Consider the following 21,534-nt stretch of genomic DNA (forward strand, 5'->3'; position numbering starts at 1 on the left):
GTTCTCAGGGGCGTTTAACAGCAAACGCGCTGCAGCGCCGCAGCGACCGTCGGCTGCGAACGCGACCCTCCCCCGGGCAGAACTAGCCGAGCTCGCGGCGCGCTTGGGCGCTGGGCTGCAGAGGTCCTGAAGGGGTCGCTGTTCCGCAATGACCTCCATAAAGGCTCCGCCCCGGGCGGGGAGCTCTTTTCCTCGGACTGGTTCTCGGCCTGGGTCGGCCTGATAGCCGGTCCGTCAGCCTTCGGCTTGCCAACCGCGGCCTGCGCGGACGTTCGCGCGGCGCTGCCAGCGAAACCGCCCTAGGTCTCGACAGCCGCCGCCTGGGCGCGCGGCCGCCTCCTAAGCGCCCGTTCTCGCCCCTCGCCCCACCCTCTGGCCCCGCCTTCGCGGAAACGACAGCTGCGGCGGCGGGGCTGGAGCCTCCTCCCTACACCCACCGCGTCTACCTCCGCCACTCCGGCCGGGCGCCGCCGCCTCCCCGGTAGGTCCGCCGGCGGCTCCGCTCGGCTGCCGCCTAGGATGAACATCATGGACTTCAACGTGAAGAAGCTGGCGGCCGACGCGGGCACCTTCCTCAGTCGTGCCGTGCAGGTACCGCGGTGGGGAAAGGGCGGTGGCGCGGCGGGAACCCAGGAAGGGCAGCCGAGCGCCCGGCCCGAGGCGGCGGCGCCGCCATCCCTCAGCGGCCCGCGAACCCCCGGCCTCCTGCGGCCCCAGAGCCGGCTTGTGGGCGCGGCCTGGTGCCCCTCCGAGCTCGGCGGCCGTTGTCTGTCTCGCTCCTGCCCAACCGCCGCTGCCCCGGAAGCGGGGTGAGGATGGGGCCGGTGTTCCTCCTGCCCCTGGGAGACACCTTGAGGTCGGCCTTGGGCGGAGGCGCAGCACCGTCCACCTTCCTGACCCACGACGCCAGGGCTCGTGTGACCTCCTCCCGCTGCGGTGGAGGCCTTGCAAGCCCCACGGGGTGACCGACAGATGGGCCATTCTTGCACCACCCCCACCCTTCCCTTCGGTCCCTCTCACCCTCCCTGTTGAGTCCAAGAAGGAAGTTTCCTTTTCCTGCCCCTCAACCCAAAGAGCTGCCAACACAGTTTCCCTCCTGCCCGCCCCCCCTCCCTGAAAGGACGGTCCTGGGCTTGGCAGTCTGCGGGAGAAATGGAGATCGCCGGTTGGCGTCCAGACTGTGCCAAGGCCACGGGAAACCTGGAATTTGGGGATTCTCACCCATTCTCAAAATGGGAAGCATCGGCAGCACGGCAAGGAGAGAGGGAGACGGGGGAGAATCGTGTTAGGCCTATAGTCACAGTGAACATTTCGGCTACATTGGAAGGGGAAATTTATGTTGCGGTATCTTGCAGTCTAGGAAATGTCACTACTAGGGGACAGTTTTCTACAGTCGTCACCTACATGATGCCAACTCAGTTAAATCCAGGAGCAGATGTAAATTTCACCACAACATAGATTATAAACAATCTGGTGTAGAAGTTAATGACACACTGTAGCAGCAACGTTCTCTTTTGTAAAAACAAAAATAGTTTTCTAATCTACATTCTGTATCGACACTGAAATGTAAATCAGTTGTATTGCTCTATTGCTTTCCTTTTCTTCTCTACCCCAATTTTATTGGCATAGTTGATCTTAAATTGCACAATTCTTGGCAAAAGAATGGTAGAACTAGAGCAAGGTAATGGCTAACTGTATTGTGAAAAAACCATGTCAAACAAAACATTTTGCTAGGCATTTGAGCTATTATCTCCAGTCCTCTCTGTAAGTTTGCCAGATAGATGTCATTAACCCCCTTTTATATATAAGTAAGTAGCCTCAGAGAGGTAAGTAATGTGCTTAACTTGCACGACTAATAAATAGCCAAATGCTTACTAGAAGCTGTGTCTTGGACAACCATTGCCAAGTTTAGTATATATATATATATATTAATAGAATGTTACAGCCTAGAGAGACCTAAAGATCGTCTAGTACAATCTGAGCATTTCAACAGCATTTAAGCAACTAACACTTAATGGATGAGAAGTCTTGACTTCCAAGTTCCAAAATCTGCATGGTGAATAATAAGCTAGCTGCCTTAATGTTTTCCCCACCTCCTCCAATGAAATAAGAAGTATATTGTAAAGACATTGAACTTTATAGTTAAAATAATTTCTTGATGTAAATTAGCCCCCTTGTCATAGTTCAAAGACAAAGGGCAGGAAGAATGAGTGATTGAGGGTGTGAAAATAATTTTGGTTTGTGAGATTTAATATTGACTGCAGGAGAGCCAGAGTTTGGGATTCTTTGTTTTTGGTGCTGATTTCCTTTTATTCTAGGTTTGAATACAGATTTGAAACTGTAATGCCACTCTATTAAATACAGTTAGGTATATTTTCAGGTATAATCCATACTGCTTAAATAGTGCATATATACTAGAATTTGATTTAAATTGTCAGGCTTGATTTTAAAAATAAGTCTGGCACAGCTCCCAAATGATACACTTTCTGGATGAATTTTGATAACTCATTGTTTCAAATACTGTAGAAAAAATTTTTTAAATATCCTAATCTGTTAGCTGTCAAATAATTTTCAGTCTTAAATACTTAAGTGCCTACTCTGTGTCTTCTTGTCACTGCTATTTTGGATACTGTTGATAGTAGCAGTGAATTAACCAAATATCTGCCCTTTCAGGGTTTACAATTTAGCAGGAGAGGACAGACTCGTAAATACATCAGGTGGTAATGGAGAAAAAGGCCACAGGGGATAGGTTAATGTCAGGGGTAGAAGACGTTAACATGTTGTATAGATACGGTGGTCAGGACAAGCCTTTCCAGTAGGATCGAATTTGAAGAGACGTCAAGGAAGTAAAAGCATTCAGGCAGAGGGAACAAATGCGAAGACTCCGAGGTCGCAGGAGCACTAGGGAGACCAGTTAGGGAGCTGTGGCCATCAATAGGCAAAATGTGATGTGAACTTCGAGTGACAGCAGGTGAGGTTCAGAGCCTATCCAGTATTGCCTATCAGATTCTGGGGTGAGGGAGAATGATGAGTCAAGGATGACTCTGAGGTTTTGTCATGAGCCATTTACTAACAAGGGTAAAATTTCAGGAGGAATGAGCTTCTCTAGTGTGTCTTCTTATATTAAATCTGTATCTGTTAGAGGCGTATTCTGAAATATTAATGTATAAATTATAATATGGCAGAATTGCTTTAAATTATTTCGGTTTTTGGCCAAAGAATGGTAGAACTAGAGCAAGGTAATAGCTAACTGTATTGTGAAAAAACTTTGCCAAACAAAACATTTTGCTAGGCATTTGAGCTATTCTATCCAGTCCTTTCTGTAAGTATGCGAGTTAGATGTTATTAACCGCCTTTATATATGGTAATAGCTAAGTGATTATGTAAATTTGACTTCTAAAAAGTAATTGAAATAGATTTTTCTCATTTCTTCTGTGTGAAAACTCCATGAAGTAAAGGGGTGCGGTTGAAACAACTCTGGCAGAATGCTAATAGTTTTTGAAGCTGGATTGTGGGTCCATGAGGGTTCATTATACCATTATAATCATATATTTGACATTTTCCACAATACTTTTTAAAATAATATACGTAAGAAAAAAAGATGGTTCCAAAGTGTAATGTGAAATTTGGAATGTTGTGTGGTAATTTTCAACAAAACACTGCTTTGTCATTTCAGTATTTAGTCAGTTACTGAGTTCCAACTCCAAATTGAGTTGACATAAGTATAGTGCCAAAATGCCAACTTTCATACTGAAAATAGCATAGAGCTATGCCAGTTACTCACGACAAATTTCTATTGAAATCAAATCATACCTTACAGAACAGGCCATTTTTTGGTTGCCCAATGGCCATGCACTTTTTCATTTTACTTAAAAAATTTTAAGTTGAAAATGAAACATGTTCCCTGTTTTTAAAAAAGTAAAAGCATATAAATTTGTCTCATCTTTCCACTCTCTTCTAAAATTTGTTTATATGCCATGGTACTTCAAGAAGAATATTAAAGTAAAATGTATAAATGAATAGGAATATTCATTCCTTATTTAGCAGTCCATTTGGGTGCTTTTGTTGTTCTTACTCCCTCAAAACAGTAGAATACAAAAGCTTTACTTAATTTATCCTCAATAAATTGTTACCTTACTAATTAAGTATCCTAACATACCTTTATTAGTTCTTAGAATCTATCATTTAGGTTCAAACTACTTAGTTGAGCATAAAATACTCCCTTCCAGCCTCTTTTCTCTCAATCATATAAAGACAGCATTCTTATCAAATTACTTTTTTTATTTCTAAAGTATATTGTACTTTTCTAACTCTATAGACTTTTGTTTGTACAGTTAAACTCATCTTGGATGCCCTCTGCCACCTCTCTGTTGTCTTTCCTTCTCCCAAGATACAACTTAAAGTCCATCTCAGACCACAGGAGCTTAATGTGAAATCCTGTGTCATTTTCCAATTCTATATGATTATGTGGCATTTTTCTTCTGATGAACTGTTATGTAAAGTCCCTTGGAATGCTTAAATTCTATTACTTTATGGCTTTCACATCTTTAATAAGATTTTATGTCCTAAGGAATCAACTCTTTATTTCATATTACCTCTCACAACATCCAACAGGGTTCTTTTTAATTTTTTTATGTTATTTTAGCAATGTAAGGTAATATCCATATACAAAGTTTACTCTTTGAATCATTTAGCATGTTAAATAATTTTGCCATTTTCATTAATATTTTTCTAAAATTTTATCTCCTGACCTTGAAGCTGATTAATGCCTCTCTAAAGTAATAAACTGTTTAATTCAACAGACATTTATTAAGTACCCCCAGGTACTTGGCAATGAAGGAGACAAAGATGAATGAGATCCAGTTGCTGCCTTCAAAGATTTCATAGTTTGGTCCCAACTTGTTATAATTAAATCTTTTATTCTTTGTAGTAAATAACAATTTTGTGCATTATTGTTCTCATATTTTATTTGAAAAGTGGGCACATTTGTAACTCAGTTAATTGTGAAGCAAAACTTTGCCTCACTATCTTAAAAATAAGAGCATATACCTTCTTTAAAAATATTTTCAAACTAAATTAAGGCATTCATTTTAATTTTCTAACATTTCCTTTGAACTATTGAAATTACACTGTGAACTTCATGAATGCTGGCTTTTTTCTGAAGGGGAAAAAAGTCTTAAATTTTAGTTGCAAGCATGGTCTTGATATCCCATTTAATTTAGCAAGTGTAATGGTGCATCTAAGTTGGAGGTGTGAAGATGACTCTGATGCTGTCCTCAACTAGCTTCTGGAGGAAGTTCCAACTTGGCTAAACACTCTCTCTCAAGCCCTTCTGAAATCCCTTTTCCTTTATAGAATTTAAACTGCAATAACGTTACCATTTTTCTCAAATTCTAATAAATATAACACTCAAAGCCCATACATTCTGTTATTATGTAAAAACTGCATATTTAGTGTTACCCAAAACTTGTGTTCACATCCTTTGATGCTGTTTGTGTTGATCGTTAACTACTAGAAAGAAGGTCAATTTGATGTTAAAATAGTTACATAGGAACTTAGAATAAGTGGTTCTCAGTCTTAGCTGCACTTAAAATTACATGAGGAATCTTCATAGGCTGCCTCTCATTCCAGATAAATTAGAATCTTTTGGGTTAAATTTGGCATAAGTGTTTTTGAAAGCTCCCCCAAGTAATTCCAAAGAGCAGCCTAAGTTGAAAACCAGTTGAGAGGGATTTACTTTACAATGTACTAATACATTATATTCAGAACTTGTATTATACATTTTCTTCCAAGAAGGTTACTTTTAAAATACTACTTTACCCAAAGAATTAGTGGTTAGAGTTTTTATTAAATAGATATCTTGGACCACACAGCCGTTTTACTTATAGTCCTTTTTTCTTTCTACTAAAGCAGGGTATAGAATCCAGGCTCCAGAGGCTACATGCCTATACCGTAATAAAGGAAGGATTATAGTGCCTGGCATAGTGTACCTGACTCAAGGACAGTCTTTTCCTTAAAACAGTATTTAGAGAGAAGGTTAAACTTCCTACTCTCATGTCATTTTATTGTATTACTAATGGAATATTATGAAAGAATTGTACATCAAATTACCTTTTAGAGAATGTTAGGTTTGGATTTGTTACAGTTAGTTCACATTCTGATTTTCATGTGGGTTTTCACAAGTTTTTAATTATTAAATAGTACTGCTATACGGTGATTAAAATATATGCTTAAAACCAACTATAATTTCTAACTATCATCTTCAAGAGACTACAAAGTCAACAGTAACTTTGGACTTAAAGATATTGAAAATTAAAAATGTAAGGGTAGAGCTTATAATTTTTGGTAATTAGGAAAGGTGGTTTTTTTTAAGAAACAATAAGCTTTTGTCCTTCTGAAAAGGGTACTATTATTATAATTGTATGTTTGTGTTTGGGTATTTTTAAGTTCATAAAATCCTTGAGAGCAAGAACCATGTTATGTGCTGATTATACATCTCCCATACAGTAGAAGAAATGTATTCTTCATAAATATTTTTGATAATAATTTAAACCTCCTTAATTTATTTGATAAAACTCATCATTTTCTAGTTGGTTCTTTGAAATATTATTGGGCGGAAACTTGCACTTAAAAATGCTTTAGAGAAAAATGTATGTATTAAATATTGTACTCTTTCATCTTAATATGTCATACCTTCTGATTAACAGTGAAAAAAATCCTTAAGCTCCCACAATGGTAAGATCATGGGAAATACTGTCTCTTACAATTACACATTTAAGTAACAAAATTTATCTTTATAATTTGAGCTTAATGTATGATAATAACATTAGCAATGTTCTTATGTACCCCCCCTTTATTTGTTCATTCTACATAGGATTAAAGTTACCTTTAATTTGGTGATTATTAAATATCATGTAGGAAGCAGAGTTTGGCTGTACAATACAGCTAACCAGAGTGCTGGTTAGAACAAACAGAGGCCTGGAAACACAGAATATGTTGGATTATCGTGATAGACTATATTAACTTCTTAAAATTAGCAAGTATTTACTGGAAGGGTAGTAAAGTATAAGACTAACTCAAATAGATGTGAGATTAAATCCCAACACTGACACCTTGGGCAAATTGTTTAACCATTCTGAGCCTCAGCTTCATCACTAAAATTATTACTCTTACCTACATAACAAGATTTTTTGAGTATATGCACAGCTTAATAGATGGCATTTTATAACATAAACTAAGCCCTGATACTGTTGAGAATACGGAAGTATAAAAAGGTCTAATAAATGATCTTACTGAGAAAAGAGAAATTAAACAAATTAGAAGATAAAACAAAACCATATATAATGTACTGAAATGTGAAGCACAGATATTGGTAGAGTAAAAAAATAACAATATTCTCTCTCAGGAAATGTGAGTAAACATGAGATAGAATTTATTACTGGTATTTAAATAAATTGCTTCTGAAGGCCTTCCTTCAGAACTGCTATTTTCTAAACAGATTTTCTTTACTCCTTATCTCACTTGTCATACTTTAAGTGTTCCTTATGCTGCTTTTTGTTTTTGTTTTTCACCCTTTTGAACTAAAATAGTAAAAAAGTATTCACTGTAGAATCTTATTTAGTAGGTCAGTTTACATATTTTATTTCTTGCTCAAACTTGTACAAATCACTGACTTGTTGCAAATGCTCAACTTTGCTCTATTACACTTTCACACCCTTTGTCTTCTTTTCACTAAAAAATAAAGATGCCTCTAAGGTAGTGCCACGAAGAATCACAAAGAAGATAATTAATTAAGCAAACAGGCCTTTTGACCTGAAGATTAAAATACTTTATCTTCCAAATAATTTATTTTCTAGTTGGTTCTTTGAAATATTGTTGGGAGGAAACTTGTCCAGAAACTTAACTTGTATCAGATAAATTTCAGTGACTATTTCTTTAATCACTATTTATAAATATTTTTTAGTAATTTCTAGCCTGTACCCTTAATTCCAGTGTGTTTCTAAAACATCTCTTAGATGAATTTTAACATGATTTTATGTACTGAAAAAAAGTAGGCCTATAGGTTTATACTGTTCAGATAATTTTTTTTCATTTAGCTTTCCTATAATGGAAACCGTGTCTTTTAGTTCTTAGCAGAGTGCCTTGCACAAAGACTGACCTGGTAAATACTGATTTTTAAATTATGGATCTTTTTATTGTTATATTAATCTGTTCTTGGTTATTAAATATAAATTAAGGACCTCTACAAAAAAATTTTAATATACATGAAGGTGGTAGAAATGCAACTGGAAGATAAATTTCAGAGGACTCTCTAGTCTTCCTTAAATCTTTACATAGCTCCTTTTTTATTGTTTGGTTTCAGATCAGTTGTTACCTGCTCAGAGAAGCTATTTCTCTGACCACCTACATCTTAACACTCCTCAAACCCCTGCTTCCACTTCAGGCCCAAGTTGCATATCCATCCCCATATGAAGCCTTCCCTGATTCTCTTGCTACCTGGTCTTCCCTGCCGAATGCATTCTTCCATTGAATTCACTTGAATACACTTGAATTCTTTATTTGCTCAATTATTCAGTCACTCACACAAGAAACAATAGGCCTACCCATGTTGTTCTTTTTTTACTTGGTTTATTGTGTGTATTCCTCATTAAAATGTAAGCTTCCTAAGAGCAGAAACCCTGTCTGGTTTTTTTGGCTCCTGAAACCCATATGCTTAGAATAGTGCCTAGCATAAATGTAGATGCTTAATGATATTTTTTGAAGGAATGGCTGTTTATTAATGTGTTGAGTGTAGAATATTTCTCTACTGGAAAATCATCCTTTATAGATGATATCACCTGGATGTATTCTCTTTCTTTCCCTCCTGTTAACGCTTTACTGGGGAGATAATTTATTTAACCATTAAGAGGAAAACTTTGAACATGTAAAAGTCTAATGTATACCTTTGCAGGAGTCTGTTGCTTAGATTCTTCAGGGATCTATGGAGAACACCAGGGTTCTCTCTTAAAAATGAGATTGCAACTGACTTTGGGATCAAGGGTTTGATCTTTTTGTCCAGTGCCTCTCCTATACTCAGTTACAGTACACTGCAAGTTTTATGGGCTTACACAATAGTTTTGGAACTGCTGTTCCCAGTTCCACCCATTAGGTCAGGGCTTGACTACTGGCCAGTCTCAAAAAGACTTAAGCTTTACAAAGCTATTAAAGCTGTTATTTCTAACTCCTGAAGAAGACTTCAGTGGGGGTTGTAAGCAGAAATATAATAATAACATTCTAGGGGACTTTTCAGCTAAAAGTGTTAACTCATAATCAGTTGAAAGTATTAAACCAAAAATGGAGCAACCGAAGATATTTTAAGAAATGAGAGGGAAAAAAGCAAGGTGAACACTTCTGTTAGCCAGAAATGAGTCAACTAACAAGCATGAAATCAGTGCTAGTGTTATACTTGTATTGTGATGGGGGAAAGCCACATATTCTAGAGGAAAATTATACATGATAAGCAGCCTGAGTCATCACTTCTAGTATTTAATTAAAGTCTTCAGAAGTCTCCATAAAATGTACGAGAAATCTTTTTACTTCTTTGTTACTGTATGGGCAGTGCTGACTTTCCTCTGAAACCATCACACTCAAGGTAATAAAAAAATGATGTTGAGTATATTTAACTATATGCTCTTTAAAAGATGCCACCATAGTATGAATAGGGTATGTTCCAAAAGTTAGTTTATAAATCAGTTGTGCGAACATACCCTGAAGAAACAACTTAAATGCTAGTTTCCCAGAACATAACCATAAAAGCCTATCTACTAGGTGTGATTAAAATATCAAAAATATAAAACCATATTAATACAAACAGCCCTTTTTAAATTCAAAATAATAACTACCAGGCATTGAACAAAATGGTTTACATACATATTCTTAAATTTTTCAAAACATTATAGATACATATTATCTCTCTTATAACATAGAGGATACCTTAGAAGAAAACATTAAAAAGCTTGCCAGGTCATGCAGTGAGCAGCACAGGCAGGATTTGAATTCAAAACCAACCGAATCAAAGCTCTTACATCCTTATCATTATGCTATCCTACCTTTATTTGTAAGAGATATTTATAAAACTTATATACCTGGCAGTATGCTAGATTTTCTATAGAATTCACACCATACATTTTAGCAAAACTAAGGATATGTTTAACTATATATAAGGTCATCTTAAGTGCCATACAGAAGTATGGATAATTTACCAGAATGGCAAAAGTAATAGTGTTCATATGAAGTGGTTTTCAATTACTGTATGTTCAAGATTGGATTTACATTTTCTTTTTAATGATTGATACAGGTTCCTGAAATGTATTTGAGTATATTAATTTTTTTTATTATCAATAACAGTTCACAGAAGAAAAGCTTGGCCAGGCAGAGAAGACAGAATTGGATGCTCACTTAGAAAACCTCCTTAGCAAAGCTGAATGTACCAAAATATGGACAGAAAAAATAATGAAGCAAACTGAAGTGTTACTACAGCCAAATCCGAGTAAGAGACATTTTACCTTTTGTCTACTCTATTGACTAATTAAAAGGTATTGATAGTAGGTTTTTTTAATGCTAAAAAAAAAGTTTTAATAGCTGTTAGAAAACAGCTTTTCGGTTTATGACTTTGAGGTCTATGATAACTTTCTTATGCGCTTTTATGGTGAAGAAGAGGGTGATACACTTCTTTGTGTACCACCTAACAAACTGACAATGTTTTTCAGGCCTTTATAGAATACTTTTGAAAACTCAATTTCAGGCAGTGACTTGAATTTTAAGAGTTATGAAGGACTGTCAAAATAAATTGATCTCCCCTTTTCATCCAGAAGAGAATTGTCCCTAAGTAATTAAGGGAAAATTATATAGAAACTTATAATTACTAATTATTTATGTTTTTGTTAAGTTTTACATAAATTATTCCATTTTTGATTTTTAGACAACTCTGAGGTTTTCAGATCACCCAGCTCAATACTTGCAAATAAGGTATACAATAACTCTTTATATGTTGAAACTCATTACTTGACATTTTGTACAGTGTAGCATAGCTAATTAAAAGTGGAACTTGAACTAGAACCAGGTCTATTGACACCCAGTCTTTTCACTAAGAGCTTTACATAGGATAAAGGCAACAATGCGTGCTCTCCGCCCCGCTTTTCCCCAGTGTTATTAGGACCCTGTTGTGAAAGGCATAAACTTACTTTTACACTAACTTAAAGTTCCAAGCCTTAAACTTTGTTGTTATTACATAAACCACAAGCACTATATAAAATACTAGTAATTTTGTTCCATTTTAAATTGTGGTAACCTTTTAAAATAGGCCTTTTATGCTTTGAATGAGGCCTGTTGTCTTTGGATATCATGTGTTGCTTCTTATTTATTTAAGACTACTTAAATAATATACCTTGGCACCTTTAAAAAAAAAAAGTAGACATTTTTCCTCTTGTTTCTTGCTCTGTCCAGAGTTCCTTATATATAATCTGTTCTACAACATTTTTTTCTGAATGGCAAATGAGCTCATCGTACAAGACTGATAAGTAGGGGGATGGCAGCAGTATAAAGAAATGACAATGGCTCATAATAAAATTTTACATTAGTGTTTTAAGTCTGAAGAAGTAACAGAAGTCTTTTTTGTTTTTGTTTTTTGTTTGTGCTCTGATTATAAAGTTAGAGAGATTTTAGTGGTAAGCCCCAACCTTCTTTTTCCTATAAGCCCTGTTATTTTTAGTGTACGATTTTCCAGAACCTAGGGTTTTTCAGAAATATATATTGCATTGTAATTGCCTGTTTGTTTTGTTAAGATTTTATTATGATCTATTGATGCTCTATTGAAATGAAACACTTTTTTAAAAATATACCAAGTGTTTTATTAACTGAATGAAATCAACATAGGATTCAGCTTTAAACTTTTGGCCAAATAGGTAGAAAGGCAGCAAAGCTAAGAATCACTCTCATAGTTAGAAAGTGAAATTCTGAAATGTAGTTTAACATCTTCTAAATAGTTGTGTTTCTAACTAACTCATTTTGGTTTTAACTAAAGGTTTTTTAATTCCTGCTTAAAAATTCTTCTGACGTTGCACCAGAGTCTTCCACGAAAGCGGGTATTACTCAAACAGTCTATTTTATGTATTATGATTAATGCTTATGCAACTCCTGAAGTGTTTCTGTTACTGGTTCAGCTCAATTTTAAAACTTTCATGCACTGTGAAACTTCCATTTCTGGAGGAATTACGTGAGGTGCTTAGAAGGAACCTATTTAATCTATTTAATTTAGCTTCTTTTTGGATTGTAATTTTTATTTTTATTTAATTATTGTTTCTGGAAACTTCAGCTATTTTCTCATTCGTCTCAAATAGCTTGCTGTTAGGCAGCAATATAAATGTGAATTTCTTAAATACTATGCTAACCAAGTGTATACTCATATATTACTGGCTTTTTTCCCTGTCCATTTATACTAACATTCTATTACTGCTTCTAACCTTCTGTCTTGTATTTTAATCGTATTTTTTAAATGGTGAAATCTTTTAAGTGAACACATGCTCAGAGAGATCTACATATCTGTATACTTTAAGCATACTTAAACAAAGTTAAGCCAAGGTGTGATTTTGCTGACCTCTGTATGTAGACTATTTCAAGCCGGTTTGTTCTATTCTTTACACTTCCATGCCTATATTTAGACTCTAGGAAGGAGGCAATGTGCAAGCAAGCAAAAGCCTGATAAAGGTGTTAGTAGTATGTGAGTGACTCTGGTTTTTCTCGGTACCTTAAATCCAGATTTCATAGCTGGAAATCCCTGATTTTGAAATTATGAACATATATTACGAGTTAGAAAGGTTAGGTAGTGTATGAATGAGGCAAAAGCAACTTCACTAGATGTTAATTGAAGTGCAAAATATTTTTTCAGATTTCTAAAGCATAAGTTTCTTAGGGCTACATAATACTCTAACATATAAATTAAAAATTATATAAAGATATGTACTTGAAAGTATGCTAATTTTATTAACATTTATTTTACAGCGTGATAAATCACTAGTAGAGGAACAAAACAGTCTTTTAAGTATTTGCTCTTTTGAAATCATTGGTAGTTTTAAACCTTTCTCCTAGATGCCAGGATAGAAGAATTTGTTTATGAGAAACTGGATAGAAAAGCTCCAAGTCGTATAAACAACCCAGAACTTTTGGGACAGTATATGATTGATGCCGGGACTGAGTTTGGCCCAGGAACAGCTTATGGTAAGCAAGAGACAAAAAGTTATGCTAAGAAATACCTTTACTTTTAGAACTTTACTACTTAGATACATCACTAATATTAAAAATATGTGTGTATGTGTGTGATCAGAAGTCTGTTTGCTTGCCCAAGAGGGCAAGTCCTGGGGAATGATGCTTGAAAGACCAAAAGAAAGACCCAGAGACACCATCTGAGACATGAGGGTTTACTATTACATACGTACAGGAGGTCCAGGCACAGCCAGCTGGACTAGGTTGCATACCACTACCGTAGGAGGGGGCAGGGGGAGGGGGGACTTCTTGTATGGTGTGAAGAGACAGAAACTACATACTATGCTAAGATGGATAATTTTTATGCCACCAGCGCCCCAAGGAACAAAACCTTGGTCAGAGGCGTCTGCCTCCTAGGAAGATGTTTCCATAGATAATGGGGCCTTGATTTTGCCAACCTCAGGCTATCACTATGCTGTGTACTTAGCATACTGCCTGAAGGAGGGGCCGTGTGGACATGTGATTATTTGGGGACAATAGATTACAAGTGGGTAGTGCTTGTTGCCACAATGAGTTATTCAGAGAATTCACATGATTTTTTTAGGTCTAAAAAGCTATGAATTCTTCACTTGTACTTCAGTTGAATCTTGCAATACCTGTGTTGTAGTACTACTCCTTGTGATATTTTTTTTAACTTTCTTGAGGGCTTATTTATTTCTATAATAAAGTACCTGGTACATAGTAAATATTTGAACAAATCACTTGTGCTTTCATCACCCAATAATGTCAGTACCACAAAAAAGTTAACATGGTTTTCTCTGGATATTTGGATTATATTTCATTTCTATTTTCCTAATATACTTCAGATTTTCTGTAATCATCTTTTATAATTACTCCATCCTTGTTAGTTGCTGTACTGTATAACTCTGAAGCTCAAAATTATACATCATTATCCCTCAAATCTAATTTTCTAATTGTTCATGGCTAATTATTCTCTTTTTTAAGACTTTTCCAAAAAATTGGTCCCTATTTGGATATGAAGTGGTCAGTAAATTAAATGACTTTCTATATATAGTCCTGATTTATGAAATAGCCCATAAATTCTGGGAGTAAATGAACTTAGTTTTAGTAGTTATCTTTATGTTAGGAAATAAGCTAAGTACTGTATAATGATATATGCCATTAATCCATTGACTGGCTTTTAGATGTATGACTTTTAATATTGTACATTGTGTTCTTCAAAATAGAATTATTTGAGAAGTCTGAAAATGCTTAGAATTTCTATAGTTCTATTTATAAATTTTAACTATTGTAGAAAAATTCCTCACATTAAATAGATGTTTTTATTGCCTGCTGTGCCAGACACAGTTAGATTGGGGGGTCATAAGGTACACGGGGGATATCAAGCCCTTTTCTTTCACCAAGCTGAAGGCCTAATGATGTATGAACATTCAGAAGGCTTCTGAATTTTTTCCTTTTTTAATCTGTGTAATCTGTTTGGACCTCTATTATTCCATTGACTGTACCCTGATAATCAGAATTGGACTCTGTGAATCTATTGGTGACAACTAACAATTGACTATTCCAGGCACTGGGCTAAGCACTATGCAATATATGTATCATTTCAGCAAATCCGCATTTATATCTTATTTATAATGTAAATTCTTCTGTTATCTCCATTTTGAAGATAGAGGAAGGAAAACAAGTCTTTGAAAGGTTATTTATCTGTGATCACATAGCTAGTAATTCAAATGTAGATCTATATCTGGAAATTGAGCTCAGCTGCTATGGTATATTATTGCATTCCTTACCAATTAGATATAATCTCATCCTAGCATGAAGGAATTAGGATCCACATAGCTTATTGGAGCTAGAAATGAGAGTAGAACCTTCGTCTGTGTTTCCCTTTTACTGTTTTCTACTGTACTTGTCATATATAAGTAGTAGAGTACATGTGTTACAAAACATGGAATTTTTTTAGGATACAAATATATGCTATTATAGATACCTGAGATAAACTGCATGCTTTAGAACAGAAGACAAAATTTTGACTTGATCTACTTATTAAAATATTTTAAGCATTATACTTTTATAAATATAGCTACACTATTTAAACCGAAACTATAAATACTTTTGTATATCCATCTTCTTTTGTCCATTGGTAGAATTGGTACAGTTAACTGTGATAAGGAGTTCCTCTATATAATTTTCATTTAGTATTAATAATCTTAAATTTACTTTTAAAATAGAACTATCTTAATTACAATCAACTGTTGAATTTTTACTCAAGTAAACTAACTTAGTTAAGCAGATCAAATTGCTGACTTGACATTTTATTTTCTGACATTATCAGACAATGGTAAAAAAAAAAAACTTGTTTCATTTACAGGTAATGCCCTTATTAAATGTGGAGAAACACAGAAACGAATTGGAACAGCAGACAGAGAGCTGATTCAAACATCAGCCTTAAACTTCCTCACTCCTTTAAGAAACTTTATAGAAGGAGATTACAAAACAATTGCTGTGAGTTGGAAAATGTTCCCCTTTTTCAGTAAAATAAATATATACTTACAGTTTTTAATAAGTAATTTGCCTTCTTAGTGACTGTATAGATGTAGCAGATTAGAAAATTTAAATAATCTAGCTAGGTGAATGTTCAGATAACAAAACTAACCAAAATAAAAATGACTGATGATAGGACCTCCATTTTTGTGTCCCTGTCAGTGCTATTAAGATGCTTTTACATCAATTGTTCATTACCAACACTAATATCTAAAAAGAAGTTCCTGGAATGATTAGAAATATAGACCAAAAATAACACCATACTATAACCATATAATTATTCATTTCATCTGGGAACCAGAATCCTAATTACCAGAACTCTATTTCTGGTTATTAGACTTTCTGTCTCTCTGCATCCCTAGAAGTCTTTATCTTCTTTTTAAACAGCTGTGTTGTATTGCTCTGAAGAATAAGAAATAAATATTATATGAACTTTACCAAACCTAATCCATTAGTCTACAATTTTTTAAATTTAATTTGCTTTTAAGTGATGGGGAGTAGAGATCTAGGTGGACATCCTTTTCCTAAGATTTTTGCAGGACTGCTCTTTATTGTAAATACTACTTCAAAACTTCACTTGGCAGATTTCTTACTATAAAAATTATTAATAACAAATATTCTAGAAACTGAATATGTTTACAATGAATTTTTCTCTGGGTAAAAAGTATTTGGCCTGAGACAAAGGAAAAACCACCAAGTTGAAATATGATTTAAAAGATAGGTTGGATTGTCAAAAGGACTTAATTTGATATATGAAATCTGTCTAAGAATTAATAATGCAAACAGTGATTCTTATAAACTCACCTGTTATACAGACGCTTGAGATTCCCATGAGGACTTCTAAGATACTATACTTCTGTTTATTCATTATTCATTCGATAAATATTTGAAATTCCATTTTGGAGTGGTAGAGTTGCTTTCTGTGTAGCCTACCACATCCTTGAGGTAGTCATGGAGGGTATCAAGGAGCTTTGTCCTTGGCCCATACCTTCACCTTAGGTACTTTGTAGATAATCCATAAGAGTTTGAAACAGTTTCTCAACCTGGGCACTACTGACATTTTTAGCCAAGTATTTCTTCATGATGGGAGCTATACTGCATTGTAGAGGGTTCAGCAGCATTACTGTCTTCCATCCAGTAATGCTAGTAATGTCCGCCCTGCCCCAGCCCATTGTGACAGCCACAAAGATGCTGCCAGGTGTTCTCTAGGGGGCAAAATCACAAAATACTAGAATTGATATTACTTTGTTTCTGCCATCATGTGCATCTTTACCAGATTTCTCAGATATCTAGAATGTCTCTATCATTTTAAAATTGGAAAAAGTAAAAGAAAAAAAGGGGGGGAGTTGGATATCTGAATACTTTATATAGCCAACTTTATAATCATAGATTTTTGTTTATCAGAGGATTCATATGTTTAATGGAGAATAATACTTTAAATGTGTATCCTCTTACTGGATTTTAACATCATTAGCCTTTCTTTTTTCTTTCCTATATTTATAGAAAGAAAGAAAACTATTACAAAATAAGAGACTAGATTTGGATGCTGCAAAAACCAGACTTAAAAAGGCAAAAGCTGCAGAAACTAGAGCTTCAGTAAGTAGTGTTTTTAATAGAAAAATATTTTAGGTTAATAATTTTAAGACTTGTAAAATATTTTACTTACATAAGATGCAAACTGTAATCTATCATTAAGACTAATTATGATTTTAGGGTATTTTTTGTGTTTTTAAGCAAACTTATCAGAACTTAATAGATCCCAATCAGTGCAGAGTAGTCTTGGCAATAGTCTTATTTTGGCAATATACCGGTTGCTAAAAAGCAAAAATTATAAGAGCTCCTAGAGTTGTGTCATATTCTTTAAATATCCTCACTGTTGATGGCCTGTATGTCTTTTAGAAATAGATTTATTATATTTGAAATGGAATATCAAATTTGAGAATGCTTGAGTGTGGCTTAAAAATTTGGTGTGACTCTCTTGCTACTTGTGACTCAAACTGACTAAAGCATTTGTCACCAAGAATAGTTCCAAAACCATTCAAACAGTGGCAACATGGACTCTCAGGTAACTGCTTTAAAGAGGAAGAAACCAGGGTAAATAAGTCCTGGTATATTTTTTCATAAAATCAACCTTAGAATAGTCTTCTAAAACTGTGTAGGGATATATTAAATATATCATTCAGTGGTTTTATATGAATATAACTCTCTTAAAAGGTTTTATTTTTCAGCTTCTCATTTAATCTAATATTTATACTGTTTATATATCTCTATTCCTAAGTTTGAACAGATTTGAGTTCATTCTTAATTTGAGCTAAGGGAATGTTTTGTTAAGAGGCATAACATTCCCACTGCCTTTTGTTCCCAGCTCACTACCACCAAGAGTCATTGCCCTATGGGACATTACCATAGTGCTGGTAGAAGTCTGTTGTGGTTCACTTTGTTTTGGGAAAGAAAAGGTTGAGACTTGGTTTAGAGTGAAATTTAAAACTGATAACTTGGTATTGAGCAGTGATGTCCTGGGAGATTACTCCAGTACCTTGTCTGAGCAGAGTGAGTTATATTCTTCTAGATGGTTCCCCTTTTGCACATTCTTTTTTGACTACTGATGGAGAAGAGCTATCTTTGACAGGACATCAATTCCAAATGCACTGGCTATTTCACCTCAGAATTTATCATGACATCAACAAGAACAGCCTAAATTCCCTAAATAGGCTTTTTGCAGAATCAGAACTTTAAAAATGAACATGTAGATGACAAGAGACTCTGAATTAGGATATTAGTTTCTAGAAGCTAATAGTAAATTTATGGTAAAATATAAATTATTAAGATACTAATTTCATAATCAGGAAAAAAAATGTTGATAAGTAGGATCATTTGGAAGTAAATGTTCAAACTAGAACAGAATCTTTTTATTCATGCCCACATGTGCCCAGTGATGATCACAGAATAAGAATACTGTTAAGTGTCAGTATAAAATTTTCTTTAAGAAACACTATTAAAGGATAATACTTACTTACCTGGAGAAATGCCAGAAAGCTCATAGTTTTAACAGTATACAAGGTCCATTGATTATTTTAAATTATTTTATCACTGCTATTAAAATTTAAGAACTAAATATAATAGTAGATAATTTTTTAGAGATATTTCCTTTCAATATATCCAGAAAAGATCTTGACAATTCTTCTGTTCTGTGTATTGTTGAGGACAAAACTTTTTTTTCATGGGGATTTACATTTAAAATAAAAATGAAAGATTATACAGGTGACTTTATTCAACAATTTAGCTTATACACAGCTTCTCTAGAATTTATGTATTACATAAAACATAATTTAACTAAAGCTAAGTATTAAAAATATTAGTCTAGAGAATAATACACATTCCCTGATTTTGGTTGTATTCTTTCCCCCTAGACAACCAACTCATTTCTCTTCAACTTGATAGCAGTAAGTCTGAAATACTTGAGAAAGGAAAAGTCCTCTTAGTTTTTATTACATAAAGCCCTGAGGCATGCCTATACTTTGTGTTCCTTTTTTTCTGTATTTCTCTTATGCTTACTAGAAGAATACAGAAAAATAGAAACCATGAGAAGTTTGGGTTTACTTTTTTCTTACTCCTTTCACCCATTTACTGGTTTCTGGTTAGCAGCTGAAGAATTTAATCATATCTCTCTTTGATTTCATTTATTTATACATTTCCATTGTGTGACTAGTTATTCCTCCACAAGTAAGGTTTGGCACCTGTGCATATTCGCCCCTTTTTTTAAAAATTCATTTACTAGTTTCTTGTAATGTTTCTTAAAATTCTCTTTTTATCAAATGTAAATTTGTACAAGGTGGCTGTCTGAGGGGAGTTCATGTAAAACCTTTGCTGCCCTCAATTCACAGTCCAGTAGAGTAGATTGAACTTTGATGATTTAGCTGTATCGGTAAAATATTTATGCTTGTGTCCAGTATTCCTTCTTTACTAAATTGTGTTTTTTTAGCTAGCATATTGAAAAATGGTAAAGCAATATCAAAGGCAATTCTCAAAAATAAACCAATTGAGCAGAAAAGAGAAAACCTACTTGACTATTTCACAACAAACAAAAATGTAATTTTGAAAACAGTATAAAACATATTAAAAGAAGCAAAGACATATAACTTCTCCATTTAACTTAAAAGGCACTGATATTACTGACCTAACCTTAGAGTTAAGTAAAATTCTAAAAAATTATTTTAGTGTTTTGTAAGGAGAAAAAAAACTCATCTGGTTTCAAAGCTCCCTAATATTTAGCAGTTTAAACCTCTGTTACTTTTGGGTATCCAGATTTGATAGAAAATGTATCTTCAAGTAACACAATATAACAAATATGTCCCTCTGCCCACTTAAGCATTTCCACAGGTATCTAAATCTTTTAATTTATAGTGAGTGAATTTATAGCACCATCAATAACCTTTACTTTAATGTACACATGTTAGACTTTATAGTTTATAAAAATACAAGGATTGACATGCCTTTCATACTTCTTCAGGGTATGCAAAAGACCTGGCTGAGCTGATTGAAAGAAAACGTTTTTGAAGGCATCATGCATTCATAAAATAGAAATGGCCTTTGAATAGGAAAGATGTGGGTAGGCAGAAGGGCTTTCATAGGTGAAAATTTAATAAAAATTATAGGTAATTGTGGCAGTTTTTAAAGTGATGCATTTTCCCTAAATGATTCTAATTTAAAATCCAAGCATCAACCATGTTTTTTTTCTTTGAAAAATTTATCTTTTGGAAAAATTGAATAGGTACCACAATATGAAGTGAAATTCCATAGAAAAATATAATTTGTTTTGTTAAGTAGAGAACCATCAGCTCTTGAATACTTGTTTGTGTGTTCTTTATTGTGCAGAAGTAACTTGTTCCACCATGTTCATTGGTATAATGTGTTCTTTGTTTCTTACCTATGCACTTAAGCAACTAAACGCAACTCGCCTTGAAGGAGATAACATTATGGTAAATTTCTCTCACATGCTCAGCTTCCTGCATGTAAAATGGCTGAAGGTTTGTTGGCCTAATGTGTTTTCTACATCTTGATTAAAGTGCCTTCTCTTGCTATTATCTACCTGTAAGAGTCCATAATAGTCAAAGCCATGCATTCTTTAGTCTAACAAAAAGCACAGGGAATACTAGCTGAAGTAATATTGAAACTTGAAGAAAAGAAACTATGTGTTCTGATTGCCAGATACACTAGCTATACCAAATTCAGAATTTAGAATGTAAACATACAATGTCTTTTATATCAGATAAAAGTTACTTTAACTGGCACTTCATATATTCACTTTTAGCAAAGAAAATTAACAAAGTTTACTTAGAGAATATAGGGGGTACAAATTTACTTTGCTTCTCAGTATCTTTAATGTTTACCTTAATATTCACCCAAACTCAACATAGAACTAATTTCTACTGCAATTCCAGGATGAGACAAACCCCAGTAGTTGAGTATTTCTGTAGTAATGAGGCTTATGCCCCACCCAGTGCTAATTCACATGTTTCAGAACAGTGATAGCCTTGGGCAAGAATTGGAAATGAAAATTGTTCTACAGTATCCAGTGCATCTAATGAGCTTGGTTTGAGGAAAGTTTTGAGATGCCAGAAGTTTTTTATTTTTTAATAAAATAGAAATTCCTAAAATCTGAGCATAGCACAAAAACTCATATTAATTGACTGCTATTTATCCATTAGCATTGACCTAAAGCCTGGGGAAGAT

The 21,534-nt window shown here is 34.8% G+C and overlaps 1 protein-coding gene across 5 annotated transcripts in view; it reads left to right on the plus strand.

Annotated features, from left to right (window-relative positions):
- The first annotated feature begins 217 nt into the window (after nucleotides 1-217).
- The window catches only part of SH3GLB1 (SH3 domain containing GRB2 like, endophilin B1), a 31,995-nt gene continuing 10,678 nt past the window's right edge, over nucleotides 218-21,534 (plus strand). For 2 of the 5 annotated variants that reach the window (XM_036890150.2, XM_036890151.2), the window contains exons 1-5: nucleotides 292-591; nucleotides 10,387-10,528; nucleotides 13,126-13,254; nucleotides 15,629-15,762; nucleotides 17,305-17,397. In XM_036890150.2, coding sequence (XP_036746045.1) covers nucleotides 520-591; nucleotides 10,387-10,528; nucleotides 13,126-13,254; nucleotides 15,629-15,762; nucleotides 17,305-17,397 — 570 coding nt within the window. In that variant the 5' untranslated portion in view covers nucleotides 292-519. Of the gene's footprint in view, nucleotides 592-10,386; nucleotides 10,529-13,125; nucleotides 13,255-15,628; nucleotides 15,763-17,304; nucleotides 17,398-20,741; nucleotides 20,829-21,534 lie in introns of all 5 variants that reach the window. The other 3 variants (XM_057500392.1, XM_057500393.1, XM_057500394.1) reach the window with 3 other exon arrangements.

Source organism: Manis pentadactyla, chromosome 4 (genome assembly GCF_030020395.1).
Source record: "Manis pentadactyla isolate mManPen7 chromosome 4, mManPen7.hap1, whole genome shotgun sequence".
In the NCBI taxonomy this organism is placed as follows: domain Eukaryota; kingdom Metazoa; phylum Chordata; class Mammalia; order Pholidota; family Manidae; genus Manis; species Manis pentadactyla.